Genomic DNA, 21,037 nt, shown 5'->3' on the forward strand with positions numbered 1-21,037 from the left:
ATTTGAAACTTTGCCCCTATGGTCTTTTTTTTCATTGCTGTCTTGGTTTAGGAACTTAAACAAGGAATTGATAAGGAAATGAATTTATTTTTAAAAACTGTTATAAACAACAGTAACTTATTCACGTTGTTCATGGGTTGGAACAGAATTTATTGTGGCAATTTCTCTTGAATCAACTTCCCACATCTGCTCCTGGAAAATGGTTTCTGTTTGTATAGCCTGTTTTGTAAATACATCTCTCCACTATTAAGGCAAAGTGCCCAAACACATACCCCTTTCCAGTGCTTGTAGCTGGGCTCATACAGTTAATATTTTTATTGCTTTCTACATCAGAACTTCCTCACAGTACACTTGATAAAACCCTGGAGAAGGTTACCAAGGGATATTGTAGAGAATTTACTTCCCTGGAGATTTTAAGAATAGGATAAACATCCATCTGCCTCCGATGGCTTCAGTGCAGTACTGTCTGGATGAAGGAAGGTTAGGTCACCTCTCAGAACCTCAAAATTGAGGAATTCTAAACAAATTCTCATCCTCAGTGACCTGAGACCAAGCTGAGCTCAGTATTAGGTGAAGTTCTGTTTTGATTTATGTGAAATAAAGGTATCTCTTTGGTAAGAGAAATTTTAAATATCCTTAGGATTTACCAATCCTTTTCTATCATGGACAGAAAATCAACAATGATTTAATTGCTTTCTAGTAAGTTATAGGTTGAATACAGTATAAATTCTATGATTTTAAGTAAATGATTTGATTCATAGGAATTAAATTTGCCCCAAAGGCAGGAATGGGTGTGTGTGTGTGTGTGTGTGTGTAAAATAAACCTCTGAGCCTGAGTGTGTGTGTGTGTGTGTGTGTGTGTGTGTGTGTGTGTGTGTGTGTGTGTGTGTGAAATAAACCTCTGAGCCTGAGAGCTTTCTCTACTTTTAACCCAATGTTCTTTTCAGTATCCTATCTTGTGTGTTAAATCTGGTTACTTTTTAACACACCAACATTTTACTTCTCAAATTTATTCTTGCTTTCTATTTTCATGTACTAGTAGAACCCAAATAGCACTTTGACCAAAACCAAGTATTCCTGTAAGCTTTTTTGGACGATATTCTTCTGGACTCCAGCAGTGCTGTGGTGGTGTTGGTGACTTCCAGAAGGTCAGGATTTCATGCGTTGCTGCTTCCTCTACCCTCTGGTTTGACAGAAGTATCCTGTAATTCTAGCCACTGTGTGACCTCAGTTGCCGTGACACCTTCCTCCCTTTCTGTAGTATCACTTGACCAGGGGCTGCCATCCCTATTTCCTCCTGAAGGATCACTGAGAGGTTCACTTTCTAGGAAAGGTCACGTCAGAAAGAAAATCAGGAAGCCAGAGTCTCCTGGCTGGGCAGTTTTTGCCTGGCTTGAATGAGCAGTGCTTCCATTTCCTACCCTTCAAAGGGCTTGTCATGTTTCTCTATGCAAAAAAAAAAACCAAACAAACTAGTTTTCTTATGCATCCTAACACCCAAAGAAAGAATAGGAGTATGAACCATGGTCACTTATTTATTCAGCAAACATTTTCTATGTGGGAGGCATCCCAGGAACCAGTGATGGGTTCCCGACCCTCGGGGAACTTGTCATATAAGAGGAAAAATAAAACATTTTAATAAGTTAGTGCCCTTCAGAGGGAGTAGAGTACAAGGGTTAAGAGCTTAAGTTTGTTGTACACTTAAACATACATCGACCTATGACTCAACGTGTCCACGCCTAGGTATTTACCCAAGATAGATGAAAACAAATGATCATGAAAATGACTTGTAAAGAATGTTCAGAGCAGCCTTCTTCATAATTACCAACAACTGGAAACAAATGAATGGATATACAAACTGCGGTATATCAGTACAATGGAATAGTACTCAGCAGTCAACAGGAACGAACTCCTGATACTCACAAAAACCTGGATAAATCTCAAAAGCATTATGTTAACTGAAAGAAGCCGTACACAGAAGAATGCATAAGCAATTCTGTGTATGAACTGCTAGAACAGGCAAAATAATCTATGACAGTAGAAGTTGGTGGTTGGCTGGGGGCAGGGGTAGCTTGAAAGAAGAAGGGATTTTCTGGAATGGTGGAAATGTTCTACGTCTTGTTTTCAGTGGTGGTTACACAGGTGTACATATTTATAAAACCCCATCAAACTGAACATCTAAGATCTATGTATTTTATTGTTGGCAAAGCATTACCTCAATAATAAGAAGAACTTAGGTTCTAGTGTTAAGCAAGAGTACACATCCCATCTCTGCCCCAGGCATGTATTGCCTTGGGCAAGGTATTAAATGCCTCTGAGCTTCAAAACATTGGACATTAATAATAATAACAATGATAATAGACCAACTTCATATGGTTATTGTGAGGATTGAGTTAGATAATGATTAAAAGTATTTGGCTTAGTAAGTACTCAATAAATGTTAACTATTGTTTCCATGCACTGTGATAAATATGTGATTTTGGTGTGGATGATAAGAGTATTTACAACACTTGTTGTGAAAGCCATCTCATTTATTTAAAGTAAGAAAGGATCTTGTCATCTGTTAACTGATATCCTTAGCATTACATGTGTCTTCATTTATTTAGTTATTTTTTTGGCAGCTGGGCCATACAGGGATCTAACCCTGGACCTTGGTGTTATCAGCACCACACTCTAACCAATTGAGCTAACTGGCCAGACCTTAATGGGTATTGTTTGTTTGTTTTTATTTTTATTTTTATTTTTATTTTTTGAGGTTGTAGGGAATCTAAAGTACTTGCCTAATCAAAATACTACTGGAATTTGGCTTTGCCAGCAAAGGTAAACCTCAAGGAGAGGAAGTACCCACTAGGCAAACCCCTCTTTTTTGAGAGTCGATTTAATCAGAGTAGTTGAAACTGAACTCCCAGACTAGGCTCACAGCATTTTCTGGGAATCCAGGTGAAACATTTATATATTACATCCTCTTTCCAAAGGTGTGGGTGGAAAAAACATCTTTTGATCTCTGTATCAAATTAATATTGTATTTTCTTAAAAGAGACAAATTATATAACTTGAATTTTATATATACTTTGGACAATATGATAATAGTTTATTTAATCTATTAAGTTTCAATTATTTTATTTAAGTTCAGTGAAGTGTTTGGGAAAGATGTTATATACTTTGAACTCCAAAGGAGGCATTTTGTTGTTGGATTGGTTTAATTCATTCAATAAACATTTATTAAACATTTACTGAGAACTTATTAGCCTCTGGGGATTCAGTTATGAATAATAAGACATTGTACACTCAAGAATTCATAGACACCCAAGCCATGAACATGAATGTGTATACATTTCTTTTAGAATTTTTTTCAGAGCAAAGAGCCCTGTCTTAGGCTAGTCTTAGTTTTTTGTTTTTCAAAGACTCCTTCTTAAAATGAATGTTTAAAATCCTGGTTCTTTTTCATTGGTGCTATTTTCTTAAACACTGGAGTTTCTTACTAAGGTTTTCTCGTTAGTCCTTACTGAAAATAACAACAAAGTGGTTTTACATAAAGATGGTTTAGTGTAGTGGAAAAGTCATAGACTGGAAACAGAACCACTTAGGTTTAAATCTGAGCTCTGCTGCCTGCTAGTGATTTGGGGAGTACAGTAAGCCTCCATTTCTTTATCTGTAAAATAGTGATAATAGTACCTTGAGAGAGATATTAATACTTATCAGGTTAAAGCTAGTTCTAAAGATTAAATGACAAAATACGTGTAAAAATAACTAGGCTGGCACCTGGTGGATGTTAATTCTTAACATTTAGTGAGTACTTACTAAGAGTCAGGCACTATCTGCAACTTTTCTTGGAGTGACTGATTTTATCTTCCTGACACTCCTGTGAGATAGGCACTATTATTATTCCCTTTTAAAGCTGAGGAAACCAAAGCAGAGAAGAGATTAAATAACTTGCTGAGGGCATGGAGGTGCCAGGGTTTAGAATCCGGTGCCATTCTGTCTCTTAACTAATAAGATTCATAATAGATGTCAATTACCTTTCCCTTTTAGGTAAAATTGTTTTTGAGATTTAATTATTGCAGAGAGCATAACACCAAAAAGTGGTGCTTTTAGTGCCACCTTATGGGCTGCATGTAAATGAACACTGGTGGTGGAGGAACTGGTTGACCCCCTGAGTGTATTCTTAAATGGTTAATGGGCCTACCACCTTGAGGCTGGAGGAGGGGGGAGGCTTGTTGGAGAGGCACTAATGAGTCCACCTGTCAGTTGGCTCTGTCTGACATTGTCCTTTATACTCCTTACCCCAATGACTCCAATTGAGAAGTCGATGAATTTGTGAATAAATAGATGTGGAGAACTAAAGCTGCCTGTTAGTATTTGAACTAGATGTTGTAAAGTCTGTGAAGGATTAGGATAGATGTATTTTCTTGGTCTCCAAAAGGAAGGCAAGGTGAGAAATGTGCTCCAGAGCACTGTTACAGTAAGAGGAAAAGTCAACTACAGACCCAGGATGTTTTGTATTCCCTATCTCCTTTAGCATTTCTTCAGCTTCTAGGTTCTGCAGTACCTTGAGCTAAAATTTTGAACAGAAATAAGTTGTAAGTGGTAGATTGAGAACCCTACTAATTTAATGAAGACTTAAGAAGTCACATTGGCCAATTTATTAAAATAATGTGTAGGAGCTCAGGAGGAAGATGTAGTTAGATAAATATATGGATACTGTTACCTGTTTGGATATGAGCCTTTTCACTTAACTTTTCCCTCCAAGGTCTTGTTTCTTGTGCAAAATACTCTGGATTATTGGTCTCAACATCCAAGCCTCTCCTTTGCAGTGTGGGGTTAGCTAGACAGACAGAATCTCAGGACCATTTCCTCAACCACTAAGTGGTGCCAGGTCTATCTACAGACCCACCAGAGAAGCCCCCCAGCATGCAGAGTGGGTACCTCTGGATATGTCAAGCTGAAGCCAGGTGGTGCAGGGAGCAACCCCTTTGCAAAGTGTTGCTCCAGCCCTGTGTTTGAAGGAATACCATGTGTACCAGTTCTGTCCATCCAAATGAGCCGTGTTATCTCAGGGCAAAATTACTGACAGGTGAAACTCTACTAGGGCTTTCCTCTCTGAAGGGGAGAAATGAAATGTGGAAGAGGAACCTGCAAGATGTTAGCTCTCTGGCTGTCCCTGACACCCATGAGGCCTTGTGCCAGGCTGCTTTGTTGCACACAATCTCCACTTTAGTCTTTTAGTCTAACTCACAATAGACATGCAGGCTAAAGTTAGGAGAGCTACAGGACTGTCACTTGAAGTCCCTTTCGTTCTCTTCACCATCGCCTCCAGCCTCTTTCCCTCTAACATTAAGCCCTTTGTGTCAGTTCCCATGGTTACCCCTCCACCACTAGCAGCTGGAATGTGACAGTGCGAGGAGGCTAGCTCCCCTACTGAGCCAGGTCTGGCTGGGGCGGAGGCCATTGATCCGCAGCTGGATTCGTGAAATGTGTCACAGTCCAGTACCTTCTCTTTGTCGTGGGTTCTGTACCTTTCCCAGGCTTGATATGTCAGGGTTGCAGTGGGAGGGGATATACAGGGTGGTGGGCAGCTCACGCTGTCCCACGACTTGCCAACTCCTGCCTGAGGTTAGTGCCCAGTCAAGGGGAGGGACTGCTCTGCCCACTCAGGTAAAGATGATCACTCACTTCCCCACCTCTGTTCCCTTCAGCCTTTGTTCCCAGTACCATCTGTTTGTGAGTTAGTCGGCGTGAACAAGACTGGGTTCCAGTCTGGAAGGAATTGGTCTCAAAAGCTGGTTTTTACATCCAGCTTAGAAGACCACACAAGCACTGGAAACTGGATAGCATGGGACTTGAGGTTCAAGGTGAGAACAAAACCAGCTAAGAGTTTGTCTCAAGCCTATCTCCTGAGATGATGTTTAGAGACTTCTTAAATTCCTCCTCATTTAGAGTCCAGCTGACCTAGAGTTAAGACAGGACTTATAACTACAAGTAGAAATTAAGCAGCCCCAGTGGTGAGGATAGGGGGAAGTATTTACCAGTAGAAACCACCAAAAATCATCACTCCTGAGGAGTATGATGCTGGGAGAATTGTTATCCTCTTGGGATGAGGCAATTCTGTTTTCTAAAGATCTTTCAGCCCTACAGATAACTAAGCCCTTAGGTGATGCAATTGTGGGAGAAATTGGTTAAGGGCAGCACTTTGGAGCCTTATCGTGGGTTGAGTCCTAGCTTTACCAGTCTCTCTGTGATCTTGAGCAAAGTTATTTAAGTTACCTGAGCCTCAGTTTCCTTTTCTGTAAAATGTGGACAACATGTCATAGAGTTGTTATAAGCATTGAATTAATTACATAAAAATACTTTGTAAATTGTACAGCCCAACACGGGTACCAAGTATATCATTTTTTTTTTTTTTTTTTTTTTGTCTTTTTCGTGACCGGCACTCAGCCAGTGAGTGCACCAGCCATTCCTATATAGGATCCGAACCCGCGGCAGGAGCGTCGCTGGGCTCCCAGTGCTGCACTCTCCCGAGTGCGCCACGGGCTCAGCCCCCAAGTATAACATTTTTAAATGATGTTTTGAGAATTCCATGATAAACTAAAGATGGATTTTATCCATCCTCCTTTGTGTTGTATGTCAATGGGTCCAGAATTCTCCTGGAGGGGACAGGATAGTGCTGGGGTGAGTAGGGACATACAGGATGAGAAAAAGAACTGTAGCCTGTATTGCAGTACCCTGTGATAGCCAAAGAAAAGGCGAAATGATGGGGATAAGCAGAAACTCAGCCCATGGAACCATAGCTATAAACACCGCGAAAAGGTCTACTGTAAACTGCAAACTTTTCCACAAATTGGCTGCATTTTGGTACCTTGTCTTCCATATAAATTGTGCTTCCAAAGAATGTAAAGCAATAGCTGGAGGAAAGCTGGAACGACAGAGTCCTGCTTTGGGTGATAGCAAAGGTTGGAAACTTTAGGTTTGAGATTTGGAGCCATTTAAATAGCTTGGAATGTCTGTTATCTACCCTAAAAAGCAGAATGAATCTCGATGTTGTGGACACAAATGCATTTGGCATGAGCTTTAAAAAAAGTGCATGTGAGCTTCTTTCTGAGACCCGATAATCCTCTCGGGCAAAGTAAGGATTAGGCCTCCCCCACAAACAAGGCGGTGAGTTCACTTTTGCTAAGATTCCTCAGCTGATGCCAAATTTAGCAAGGGACCTATTTTCTCCCAATGAATGACAGTGTCCATTTACATTTTTAATGTCCACCCCTCTTCTCTAGGCAGGTCTAGCGCTGGAGCAACTTATTTGCATGTTGATGAGAGAGAGAAACCCTGCCTCCTACAGACTGCATTGGTAGCCCTTCCAGAGCCCGAGACCCTCCATTTTTCCCTGCCTGCTGGAGGGGAGGGGTCTCTCACCCCAGAGCCTGAGGTGGGAAGGACTCGGGGGTTGAAAAAACCAGGGCCTAAATTCATTCTGTTTTTAAAACAGCGTGAAGATACATTCAGTGACATTCCACCCTGCTTAATGCCCGAGACTCCCTCTGGTGAGAGGCAGCCTCTGGAATGACTCCTCTAGGCTAATTCTGTCATCCTTGACCTTGAGGAACCATTTCTTTCACACCATCTGCTGGGTGCTCTGTGCTAGTCTCTTCCTAAGGAGCCCAGGTAATGTACTATATTTCCTGTTCTTATCTGCAAAAAACTTCCACTTTGGATTTAAATATTTATATCCCTCTCCAAATGCTTTGGCTATTTGCATTTGCCCTTTTAAGTAAAGAACCCATCATTATACCACCATCCTGTCACACTCCTGTGGTGACTTTCCACATTCTTCTCTCTCATGTAGAATACGTTGATTGATAATAGCTTCCATCTTACAGTGGTCATCATGCCGCAAGGCAGATAATACTCTGTCCCCTTTCACAGATGAGGTCCTGAGGTTCAGAGAGAATAGTGGCCAGGAGCTCACAGAGCTCAGATTGGCTCCAAATCCTATGTGTGTCTCTCTAATGAGACTGGAGGTCAGAAACTATCTTTTATTTCACCTTGGAGCCTCTTTGTACAAAGTGCTCATCACTTGTTAATGTAGGTACTCAGAGTTTATGTCTCCTCACTCAGGATTTATCATTTATGCCCCGTTTTTCAACTTGGTTCATAGACTTTTAAAGGTAAGAGGGACCTTAAAGATCATCTATACCAACCTTCTCATTTTACACATGAGAAAATAGCCCAGAACATTCAAGTGACTTGATACAGTGATACAGAGAAGGCCTGGAGCAGGCTTCCCGGCTGCTGGCCTGGTACTATTTCTGACTATAATAGAGTATGTACATATGGCCATTTTTGGTGTCTACTTAACTGTCCACACTCCTTTTTCCCAATAGTTTATGGAATAAGGGAGAAGGGTTACCAATTCTATTTTCCTGGTTTACTTCCACCAAGTTGCTGTGCGTCCTCTCTTTCTCTCTTATTCTTCTCACCACGAGTAGATCCTGTCCAAAGTGCTTTCCTAGAGATCACATGCAGCATTGTCTAGGAGAGGCATGTCAGAGGAATTTGGACTGTGATGTGTTCTATTTGGCCCCCACCTTACCCTTTAATAAGAGCCCCCCAATGCATGGTGTCAACCCTTTGCAGTCTCAGCTGAAGATCTGGCTAAGTTATAGTCTCTGCACACTCCCCACCTGCCCCAGTGGACCAGCAACACCCTATCTTATCCGGGCAGAGTATCAGCCACAGAACTTCACTCTGGGAAGACAGCGATCCCCATCCAGAAGAGAGAGGATAGACAACTGCAGGGAGACTGCCAGGAAGCTGGCCTAAGGTCAACTCAGGGCATATTTTTATTAAACAAATATTTATTGGGCATCATCTCTGGGAAGAGAACCATACTGGGCCAAGCAAGAAAAGAGAAACCCAAATAAGATTAAGACTGTTGCATAGTGGTTAAGAGCATAGGCTTTGTCATCTGCCAGACCTGGATTCAAATTCTTTTTCCACCAGAGCTTGAACAACTGCCTCTGCTTCTCTGAGTCTCAGTTTCATCATCTGTAAAGTACAGATGTAATAGCATAAAGGCACCTGCCTTCAAGAGTGGTTGTGAAGACTGTAAGAAGCTGTGCAGGCAATAGTCAGCATCCAGCCTGGCTCAGTGCACTCCATAAGGTGGTTGCACTTTGCTATCGGCACTCCATGAGGCATGTGGTAGGGGAACAAGCATATATACAGATAGTGCAAGTGAATGAAGAGGAGCAGGAGGCTGCTGAGTGTGGACTGTTCTCTCATGGTCTCTCTTATTTACGATAGCTCCCCAGTACTGATCATGATTTCTAAGTATATATTTGTACAGTTCTTTTGCATCTCTTCCCACTAATTTATAATTTTTATTTCCTTTGCTGGCTAGTACAGGCATCTAACACCACCTGAATGTTATCAGCACCACACTCTAATCAACTGAGCTAACCAGCCAGCTCACTAATTTATGATTCCACAGAGGAAGGTATCCTGTCTATTTTGCCACTATTGCAAATCCAGTGCTAATCCAATGTGTGGTCCATGGCTGGTCCTTAGTGATTGTTGATCAAATGAATGGGTGATTGGGCTGGGTATAGAAGTGGCCAGCCTCAGGGTCTCAGCGTGAAGCATCTATCTTAATATATCTTGCATCATTTCAGCAGTGTAACCAGTGTTGAAAGTTCTTCTAAGGGCAGGAATACACTCTGGGTGTCAGGGGTAGAGGGTGAGGGAGCCCTTCAAATTCTAGGTTCATCATTTTTCTAGATCTAGGGATGGCTGGGCTTGGACGAGAGGGATCCCATCTGAATTTCAATAACTTTCCTCTCTCTTCTCCTGAAGCTTTCCCTTTAAAGAAGCTTTTGGTATTAAATGTTTTCTACCTGTCTCAATGAACTTTTAGGATTGTAGAACCCAAAAGCAATACAAAGTAAGAGAGTGTGTTAGTCCAATTCTGTTGCTTATAAAAGAATACCAGAAACTGGGTAATTTATAAAGAAATAGAATTTATTTCTTACAGTTTTGGAGTCTGGGAAGACCAAGGTCCAGGGGGCACATCTGGTGAGGGCCTTCTTTGCAGGGTAGGAACTCTCCACAGCAATGCAGAGTATCACATGGGGAATGGGCTGAACAAATGTCAGTTAACTTTCTCCCTTGCTTTCCTTACAAAGTCATCAGAACCATGCCCAACCACCCATTAAACCAATGGATCAACCCATTCAGGAGGGTATAGTCTTCATAATCTTATAACTTCTTAAAGGCCCCACCTTTCAATTACCATAATAGGATTTCCCACCCTCTTAACACTGTTACAATGGAAATTAAGTTTCCGATACACGAACTTTTGGGGGACACATTGCACCCATAGCAGAGAGAGAGAGCACAAAAATTAGAGTTAGCGACCCTGCTGTGCCAGTTGTATAGCTGACAAGTCCTGACCTCGAGCAAATAACTGTCCCTCTATAAGGCTTTCTCTACATCTGTTAAATGGAGATGAATAATATCTGCTCTACCTGCCCTTTAGGATTATTGAGGGCAAATAAAATAATGTATGGGAAAGTGCTTTACAAGCTATCATGTCTGATATTAAAGTAAGGAAGTATGTGTTATAACACCAAGGTGAAGGGTTTGGATCCCTGTACTGGCCAGCCGCCAATAAGTAAAGAAGTGAATGAATAAATAAACAAAGTAAGGAATTATGTTTTGCTGTAGAGATTTGTGTGGTTCTTTGGGAACACTAGCCTGTTACCATAGGCTAATGAGAGAGAGAGGGTAGGCAAAGAAAGGCCTAGACTGAATTTTCTTAGGAGGCATTCATCTCCCTCTACTGATACTGGTTTCCCAGCAATCTCGCTTCCTCCTCCAATGAGTATTTTCAGCAGTTATGGAACTCCCAAAGTAAACCCCTCCAACCAGCATGAGTCTTTCCACTGCCCAGATTTGCTCTCATGATAGTTACACCCACTTCCGTTTCCTGGAGAAAGTTTTTCTTTAAACATATGGAGAAATTTGACTCTTAGACTCATTCTACTTAAGGAAAGAAAAGGCTGATTTTACTTTTTTCTGATAATTGAAATAATGTTAATTATAAATAATTTACAAGATATAGAAAAAAGAAAAACATCAACCATAATTCTATCATCCAGTAGTAGCATTCTGGTTTATTTGGTTTTTTTATTTTCATGTATATCTTTTTGTCTCACATGAACAGAAAAAGGGTAAGGTGGAAGAAATAACAGGCATGGTTTGGCATGTGGCCGATGCCTAAGAAAAAAAAAGTATTGAAAGCCTAGTGACGCTAAGAGGAATTTAATGATTTGTGGAGTGGAGAGGGCTTGGTCTTCAGTTTTACCTCTTTCTACTTATTTTATTTAATTTTGCTTTATCTGTAAAATAAGGATCATAACTGCCTCAATGATAAGAAAATTGAATTACTGTTTTTAAAATCATAGTACCTGGTGTATTACCAATAAATGTAAGTTTCAGTTCTGTTGGTAAGAAGTTAACATTTATGCCAGGCACTTTTTAAAGTGCTTTGCACATGTTAATTCATTCAAGCCTCACAACTACCCTTTGATGCAGGTGTTATTATTATACTTATTTTATAGAGGAGGAGGTAACTGAAGCACAAGAGGTTAAGTGACCTGCCCAAGGTCAAACACCTACTAGATGGTAGAGCTAGAATAGCAACTTGAGCAGCTGGCTCCAGAATCCACATTGTCCATGTACATTATACAGCCTGTCACTTATTAGAGTTGTTTAAAGATGTAGGCTCTGAGTGTTTGTAGCTAGGGACATACTGCTATAATAAAGATATCATCAGTTTAACTCTGAACTGATCCTAGTATGAGGACCCTTTGTTTTCTTATGCACTTGCCCTGGGCTAGCTATGTCAAATGGCTCAGTGGGTAGAGGGATAGAAATCAAAATTAAACCTGAAGCAGATTAATATTTATTAGGTAGTTTAAAAGATTTGGCTAGTCATTTGGTTTTTTCCCTATCCAGTCTTTTCCCATCTTTGTGCAAGGTTGACAGGGAGGTCATTGGCTAAGATCTAGAGATAGTTAGGCTTATGGTTTCAGAAAGAATCAGAACTATGTATAAATTGTACACATGGATTCATTTGGGAAGTTTCATGGGAAATCAAGTGAGAAAAAGCAGCAGCCAGATTAGAAGGTGCAAATGGACAGAGACATACAAAGAACATCTGTACCTGGCTGGAGGGTTATGAGTGGCCCTCCTGTAATAAAACAAGCTGCAGGACCAGGGTCGTTGAGCAGAGACAGAAGGGGTCTTTAAGTAGAGCATGTGACATGCTTATGATAGAAAGAACTAGATAGGATACAGGCCTGAGGGGATGCAGAGTAAGCTTTCTAGATTGTAAATAATGATTATACAAGCAAAAAAGAAGAGTAATGAAGCACAGTGACCCAGAAGGCTGTCTTAAATAGACAGGTAGCAAAGGGTCAGTAACAGGAACAAGGGAGCCTTTAAAGGAAGAGCAATTCATTGAGAATGCCTGTGAAACCTTTCAGGTCAGTCATCAGTAAATGAAGAGCAGCTATGTTTGGCTAAGAACAGAAATCTGGACTCAAGGGCATCAGTTCTTAAAATCTTCCTCCAGACACTGAGGAAGCCTAGAAACAAGGCCTTTTCAGCCTCCTGGAGACTCAAGGGGATAAGTGCTGGGGAACCTAGGACAATGACTATAGAGACCCGCTAACCCAAGGTGACAGGATAGAGAGACAGTAATAGTAAGGCTAGCTTCCTGCATGAAGGACATGGAGCAGAATATAAAGAAAATAAGAAACGTGGCAAACCAAGAACATGGCTTTTAATAAGATAAATTGTCATGAAAATAAGTATGCACACACACCCAGCATAAATCCAAAGGAATTTCTCCAGAGGGTTCTGAGGATAAACTTAGCCCTATGAAAATGCCCACTGTCTACTTAATCACAAAAAGCATTCTGATTGCTTCCAAACATACAGCAACAAAACTCTGCTGAGCCATGCCAGCCACAGTCCCACAGCACTGGTTCTCTCTATCCCGAGAAAGTCTGCCGCTAATAAGATGGGCCGTAAGTTAGGGTCCAATTCTATTTTCACAAAGAAATTGACTCACAGCCTCATCTATAAAGTGACTAGAAGGAAAGAAGACCCCCTTCCCCCAAAATGCATATTATGAACCATTTAAGGCCTTTAAGAGTTGAAGGGCATAGAGCTCTATTTGGGAGGCATTACACAGTTTTTCCCTTTATAGTCTCCTGTGATTCATTCAGCAACTGTGTATCGTGTGCCTACCATGAGCCTCTCACTGCTCCTACCAGGAGCGATGGGTGTATAGTAGTTTAAACAAACAAAGCTGAAAAAGAGAAAATCCAGGTGTGGACCCTGACCTGGCTGAGCTTAGCGTCTTGACGATGAAGCAGACAGTGCACAAGTGAACAACTACATGTGCTGATAAGTGCAATGAAGGAAAAGATCAGGGAGGCAGGGAGGAGAGTATTTGCATTAGATAAGGTGGACTCTCAGGAGGTGATGACCAGAAAGCTAAGGAATAGCCAGCCAAGTCATCAATTGGGAAGAAGAATGTTCCAGGCAGAGGGACCAGCATGTGTGAAAGTGAAGAGCTTGGCAGGTTTGAGGAGCTTAAGGAAGACCAGTGAGGTTAGGGCAGAGTGAGAGGGGAGAGGTCAAAAGATGGACAGGAGCCGCATCACTCAAGGCCTCGCAGGCCAAGTGCAGGAACTTGGATTTGATTCAAAGTGCAGAGGGAAGCTACTGGTTTAGTTAGAGAATGAGATGACCCATTTATGTTTTTTAAAAGGTCATGCTAGCCACTGGATTGGGGAGGGACAGAATTGGAAGAGGGAGGTCAGCAAAGAAGTGGTTCCCTACTGCATGAAACACAACAAAAAGGTAGAAATGGCTGGTTCTAACAGATAAAACCAAGCTCTTTCCTGAGGTTGTAACAGTCCGTGCCAAGGAGACATAATTCTCCAATCCCCTTATGCCCTTTAAGGACAAAATAGAAAAACTTAAACTTAATAGAAACCAGGAAATAAGGGATTTGGAGAGACCACTTTATATGCTTCTTACATCTTTTACTTGTTTCCCAAATCCTTCCATAGTTTTTACAGTGTTCAAGAGAGCCACAAGGAACAGAATGATCTGGAACTTTTTCTTCTTGTAGTGGCTGAAACTCAGATCAGAAAGCAGTAATGGACTCCATTAAAATACAAAATAGTACAGCAGTCAGTATATATTCAGGAGTAATGAAAACTGTGTGGCAGGGGCGGGGGAAGGAAATATGAATGTACTCATCATAGGAAGAAGAAATATGTAGATGGTTAACCTGGATTTTTTGTTTCTTAACTATCTGGGGGAAGAAAGATGATTCTGCCGTTGTGGGTCACAGTAATTTTTTGAGGCCCTGCTAAACCTTCTCAGGTCCGCTTTCATTTCTAGTTCATTACTCATAGTTGTGATCTTGTGATATTGACATCGGAGAATAGCAAGAAACAACAACATAAAGCAGCCCCAAGAAATGTCTCATTTGTTTTGCCAACAAGTTAACTTGTGAGTTAAAAGGAGATAGGAGGGAAGAAAGGATCTGGATGTGTTGAACATTTACAGTACTTCATTTATTCAGCAAGTATTTATTGAGCAACTCTGTGTCCAGCACCAAGCTGGGCCAGCTTATCTTTGTTGAGTAGGGAAGAGAGGGACCACCAAGCAGGCAATGAGAAGACAGTGTGAATTGCACTTTGATACGCATATCTATAGCCAGTGCACTGCTATGCTAGCACGCAGCAGGCCACCTCACCCTGTTGGGAAGTGCTACCCAGAGGAAACGATGTCCACACTGAAACCTGAAGGATAAGTGTGGCTAAGCTAGGAGGGGATGGTGCCTTTAGGGATCTGGATGTTGCCCAGTAGGGCTGGAGCCATGTGGTTTATTCCAACATTTTTCACTTGAAGCTGTTTCATTGATTCCAAGGCTTCTACATTGTATCTTTTGGGTATCTTTAAATGAAACTATGTAGTTTTGAGTATCTTTTAAATAAAAATAAGCTCATTTGGTGATATGTTTAATGGCCCCGTCCTTATTCTCCACTAAATCTGGGCTAGTAATTCTAAGGCCTACAGAGTTTGTGGCATAAACTGGAAATTTTTGAAACTGATAAACTGAAAGGAGGAAGAGTAAGTAGTTGTCTGTGATTTTAGTCCCAAGTGAGTACGATTCGTGTGTGGTTTGAGCAAGATACACAACCTCTCTGTATCTCAGTTTGTTCATCTCGAAAATGGAGGTTAAAAAACCTTATTACTTCTCTCCTCCATAAAGTAGTTATGGGAATAACTCCTAGAATATGGAGTTATCTCTTTGTAAGAAAGACTTGGGATAATCTGCCCAAGGCATGTGGGCACCAAGGGGGCACCAATCCGTGATGAGGTCAAAGCGTGTTGCAGACTGTCGACTGCGATCCATTGTGAGGAGTTAGCACAGTAACCTGAGCTGCGAGGGAAAATGTGAGTTCTGGAAACAGCATGAGTTCAATGTACAGATAAAATGTTCAATGTACAGAAAAGGCATGGGGAGAGAAGGGCAAAGTTACGATTCCAGGGCACAGGCCTGGAGCAATAGATCTTCCAGCATTCATTCAGGACTATTTTCCACCTAGATTCACTACGGGATTTCTTTTTATTAGCACATAGGAATTTTAAAATATTTATTTGTTGCCCAGATTATTCCAGAAAGTTTAAGGCAGGAAAACTGTGCTCTGGGTGCTGACAATTTTTCTGGCACTCCATCCAGCCTGACTTCTGGTTCGTGTGGTGTGTCCAGACAGCCCACTCAAGTGCCAGGGCCTCTGTCTGGCTTCTGGAGCCAGCCCAGGAGCAGGTGAAGATTAGCAGGGAAGCTGTGCTGTGACTTAACCCTGGGATTGCAATCAACAACAGTCAAAATGGGTTTCACAAATTCTCACCCCCAGTTGCTGACCTCAGTTGGTCCACTGGAGGTGACAAGTGGCAGGACAGCATGGTTTCGAGGGCAGTGCTGGAGGGCTGATCTCTGCTTTCTTAGGGCTGAGTAGAATTATGCATTGAAAAATCCTTTAAAAATGAGACTATCCCCTGTTCCTCATATTTCTATCTCTTTTTGTTTGCCTGCTCTTCCGGCCAGACCTTCACTGTGACAGCCTGCATCTCTAGACCTTTCTGTCTAGCTGTTTCCCAGGAAGGGGGAGAGGGAAAGGAAAGAGAAAAACACTCAGCCTCTGGAGCCTAAGCCATTGTGCAGAAAGGACGGAGCCAATGATTGTGGTTTAGGCAAAAAACGAGGAAGTTATTAAATGCCGCAAAGGTTTTATGAAAGCTCAGGGCTGGTCTTGAATGTCTTCCCCCAACAGACAACATTAGGGTCTAGAGGAGACCTGGAAAGGCAGATTCACTCCCCTTGCTGTCAGAATGGATTGTACCAATGGGTGGTGTTGGAGTATGCTGCTTACACTTACGTAATCTTTTCATTCAGGTATTAGACGGCGAGATGCCTTCGACTGTCCTTTCCACCTCAGTTTAAGCCAGATAGCCATTGGGATTGGAGCCTCTGAGGGTCATGTGAGAAATCCTAGCTGAGGACATGATGAATTCTGCAAAATGCTTTGACACGTTACCTCTCTGTCTAAGGCCCTTCTTTCGATTCTTCCCAGTATAAATTAGGTCTTTTTAGTTGCAGCTATTTTACATAACATCTTAGCTGAAAGGAGCTCTAAAATGAAGATACTACAGTTAAGACAATAATGAAAATAGTTTACTAAGCACATATCATGTTGTAGTGGACTGATTTATGTCCCCCCAAAACTCACTGAAGCTTGAATTGTGTCCCTCAAGTTTTAGGTATTAGAAACTTGGCCTCCACTATGACTGTTAAGAGGGTGGGAAATCCTATTATGGTAATTGAAAGGTGGGGCTTTGAAGAGGTGATTGGATTGTAGGACCCTGCAGTAGTGAATGGATTAAAAATGGTGTCCAGGGGCATGGTTCTGAGGGCTTTAAAAGAAGAGAGAGGAGAATCTGTCTCGCTCTCTGCTCTTTCTGTTCCACCATTTCACAATGTGATATCCTGTGTCACTGTCATCACCACCAAGACCCTCACCAGATATGTTTCCTGGACTCTGGACTTCCTAGCCTCAAACTGTAAGCAGTAAATTTCATTTTCTTGCAAAGTACCCAGTTCCAAGTATTTTGTTAAAAGCAACAGAAATGGACTAATACACATGTGTAGGCAGTATGCTAGACAGTTTATATACATCTCTAGAAACTTAATAGCAACTCTGCAAGACAGATAGAATAATAATGGCTAATTTACTGAGTGCTTAGTATGTGCCAGGCTCTAAATGTTTTATGTGAATTATTTTGTTTAAGCTTCTCAGCAACCCTATGAAAGAGGTTATTCCTTTGCACCCATTTCACAGATGAGAGAACTGAGTCACAGAGAGGACAAATCACAGAGCTGGTCGTTGGGTGGGGCCAGGACTCCAACTCCAAGGCCAGGCCCCTAACCATTGTGCACACTATTTCTTGTCATCACTTTACCACAGAGGAGGAGCCTTAGGCTCAGAGTTTCTTGTGCAGTGCCATTCGGTTCATCAGTGACATGACCCCAACCAAGTCTTCAGACATCTAGTCTAGAATTATACTGGATAGCTTCAAAACCAGGAATCCTAAATTTAGTGAGAAAAGTAATATACAGAAGGAAGTGGTGGTGCTTAGATATAACTAAGGTAAAGATGAAAACTTGAGCTTAGAAATAAAAATTCCCTGTTGACCTCCTGGTCATCTTCCCCACCCCCTAAAACAAAAATAAATCCTTTTATTTGCCTTAGGATTTAAGAAAGCCAGCTCTTTCACTTCCATTCTATGTTCCAGGAAATAGAAGGCCAGATGGACAGGGCTTATTGCTAACAGCTGTTCGGTAATCTCATCCCCTTTTAGCCAAGGCCTGTGCAGAGGAGAATCAGCCCCATGTGTGCCTTCTCCGGATTCCTGGTTATAGGCCCGCCAGTCAGATTTCAGAGGCTTAGAAAGATTCTTGAAGATGGAAATTGAAAACACACCACGGGTACCCAGCAAACTGGGGTGATGACAAAAACCTTGTCAAAGCCTGTTGCAGGGGACAGTCTGATAAAGAGGAGGCATAAAGAATGCAGTCAGGGTGTTTGGAAATTCAGAACCTGAGACTCTCCTAAAGAGGTGCCTCCAGAAATGTGCCTGGTCCCATGGTGGAACACATTGGCGATGTGGGGCTTAAAATTTTTCTCTGACTCCCTGGGAGTGAGGAGGAAAAGATTATAGGAATGGTGTTAGGGACTGGGGGTGGAAGGGTGGATTTAAATGGACACACAAAAGCCTTGCCTCCCAGCACAGTGGAATCTAAACAATCTGAAATAGTTCAAGTTCAAGGGCTGTCATGTGCTTCTGAGCGACCACCCACTGAATACAGCAAGGGTTGTTGCACTGGAGAGTGTGGTACTTCAAGTGAAATTGACAAGGGAAGCAGAGCAATGTGGTTTCAGGGAACCACATTGTTTGACAGTTCAGTGATTCCATTTTTCACAATTTACCAGTGCTGAATTATAGGGTAGTTTATCTTCATAGCAGTTAATGTATTTTTCTTCCCCTTTACCTAGAAAATCTGGGTTTTTCTAAGATTGGGAAATATACTTTATTGCTTCATAGAAACATAGACAGGAAAGGAAGATCCTTGGTAGTGGCTTTGCTTTCTTTAGGGCAGAGAACTTTGTTAGGTGCAGGTTTAGAACTCTGCACTTAGCTGTGCTGCTTTGCTCTGGCTCCAGGGTTCATTTTCATGCACTTTGTTGTTGTTAAATTCATTTGTGCTCCTGCCCAAGAACACCACTGTGCTCAGCTTCTTCTTTTCCTATTTTTGACAGAGATGCGAGTGCAGATCCCGGCCATGCAGATACTGGTGCCTCTAACTCCTTCAGCCCAGAGCACCTCACCTCTGACTCCCAGCACAGGAAAGCAGCGTGGTCAGGAGGGATTAAGCTTCGGCTGAAGCACAGGTAAGAGGCACGGAGGTCAGTGCCAAGCAGTTTAGACAAAGAACTCATTCAGAAAAGTGGCTCAGCTGCTGGAAGGAGGAATTGGGGGCAAGCATGGTCAAGATGCAGGCTGGTGAGAGAGGTATGGGGCAGAACACAGAGGTCAGATAGAAGCTCAGAGTTCAGAAGGATGACAGTCCTAACGGATTTTCACACTAGACTAGGTTCTGAAGAACTCTAAAGTTCCTGGGAGGTAATTTGGGCATCCTTCAAATCATTTGATTCAAATGTTGTTTTAATAATACATTTATGCTTGGTTTTAAAACTGTAATTTAAGATACTCAAAGTGATATACCAATGTTTTACACTTTGGAAACAAGCAGTGTGTTAAAGTGTATAGCAAGATTAACTCATCTTTGAACTGATCTTCATTTAAAATTTCTCTTGTGATCCCTAATTGAGGAAAGTCCTGAGATTATAATGTTAGCCTAGGTAAAGATTGGCAGTTTCTTACATGTGTGAGAGTGGATGATCCTGAGAGTTTCCAGTATACTAGGTGGTATGCGGGGCTTGGCGTTTGCAGTCTCATTAAATCCTCACACTGGTCCTGTGTGGTTTGCACTCGTAGAAGAGCATTCAACCAGGAGGCGGTGGTTTCAAATTCAGGCAGTATGGCTGAGCTCGCAGCCACTGCACTCTGGTCCCTCAACGTAACCGTGACAGAACCTACTTCCTAGGACAACTGGGAACTCAATGAAATAGGTGTTCAAAGTGAGAAATAAATGTGAGGTGGTGGTATAATGCTGTTGTAGTTATTGTTATCATCATCGTCTTCGTCATTATCACAGAAATCTGTGTGCCAGCATGAAGGCAGTATAATACAGGGAGTAAGATGGTGTCTGGACAGACTACCTGAAATTCAAACCTCGAGTCTGCCATTCACTGTATAACCGCAGGCACATTATTTAAGGTCTCTCCATTTCCAATGTGTAAAAGTTCAATAACTGATCTACCTCCTCGGGTTGCTGAAAGGGTTGAAAGAGCTAATACCTTTAAAGCGTTTAGGACTGTGCCCAGCATGTCATAATACTCAAACAGATGTTGCTATCATTGTCATCAATTACCCTGATCAGTTTGTGGGGTTCTTTCATATAGACATGTTGACTTACATTATAAATAAGCAAACATTATACATTTGGATTTATGCAAATCCAAATTTTCATATTTTGATTATCTGTATGTGGGCATGCAAATATACATGAAAATTTGTTATATTTTATATAATAAAATAACATTTGTATCTACTGTTTACATTAAGGTTCTTTGTTAGATTATATTTGAAGAAAAGATTCAAAGAAAGTTTGAGCATATCAAAGGTCTAGAGATGCCAACTGTCTGGTGACCAAGGGTCAAGGTAGGAACAGGGTGAGATTTTCAGAGAGAACCAGCTGGCAAGGTTGCTCCCAGGGACAGCGTGAAGAGGCAGAAGCTCCAAGGTTATCACTATTCCCTTTAACATCCTAGGATCTTCAAAATGTAGAGAATCGGGGCCTTCTCTTTAACACGAGTCCACTGGGCTGTGTAAGTTACTCTAGTGTCAGAGCCAAAGTACTCAAGGTCAGAAGGTCGTAAGTAGCAACTTACTGCCCTAGCCTGGGAGGAAAATGATCAAGACCTGAACTAAATCAGTGGTGATGGGACAAGAGATGAGGCAGATGTGAGATGAACTTAGGAGGCAGAATCAATAGCAGACTACAGTGGGGGGAAGGGAGAAAAAAACATTAGAGTGACTGCTAAGTTTCTGCCATGGGGCACTTGGGGATCTTTGCAGGGCCAATAGCCAGGTTGGAAAAAGCAGGAGGAACAGCGACTGACTGGGGACTGACTGACATGAGCACTGGACTCATACAGGCCTGGGTCTGAGCTTGTATCAATTGCAATATTTTATAAAACAATCTCTA

The 21,037-nt window shown here is 41.7% G+C and overlaps 1 protein-coding gene across 1 annotated transcript in view; it reads left to right on the plus strand.

Annotated features, from left to right (window-relative positions):
- SHROOM3 (shroom family member 3) overlaps positions 1-21,037 on the plus strand; it is a 284,376-nt gene that overhangs the window by 210,868 nt on the left and 52,471 nt on the right. Inside the window, exon 3 of the mRNA XM_063108523.1 lies at positions 18,966-19,097. Coding sequence (XP_062964593.1) covers positions 18,966-19,097 — 132 coding nt within the window. The remainder of the gene's footprint in view (positions 1-18,965; positions 19,098-21,037) is intronic.

This window comes from Cynocephalus volans, chromosome 9 (assembly GCF_027409185.1).
Source record: "Cynocephalus volans isolate mCynVol1 chromosome 9, mCynVol1.pri, whole genome shotgun sequence".
Classification (NCBI taxonomy): Eukaryota; Metazoa; Chordata; class Mammalia; order Dermoptera; family Cynocephalidae; genus Cynocephalus; species Cynocephalus volans.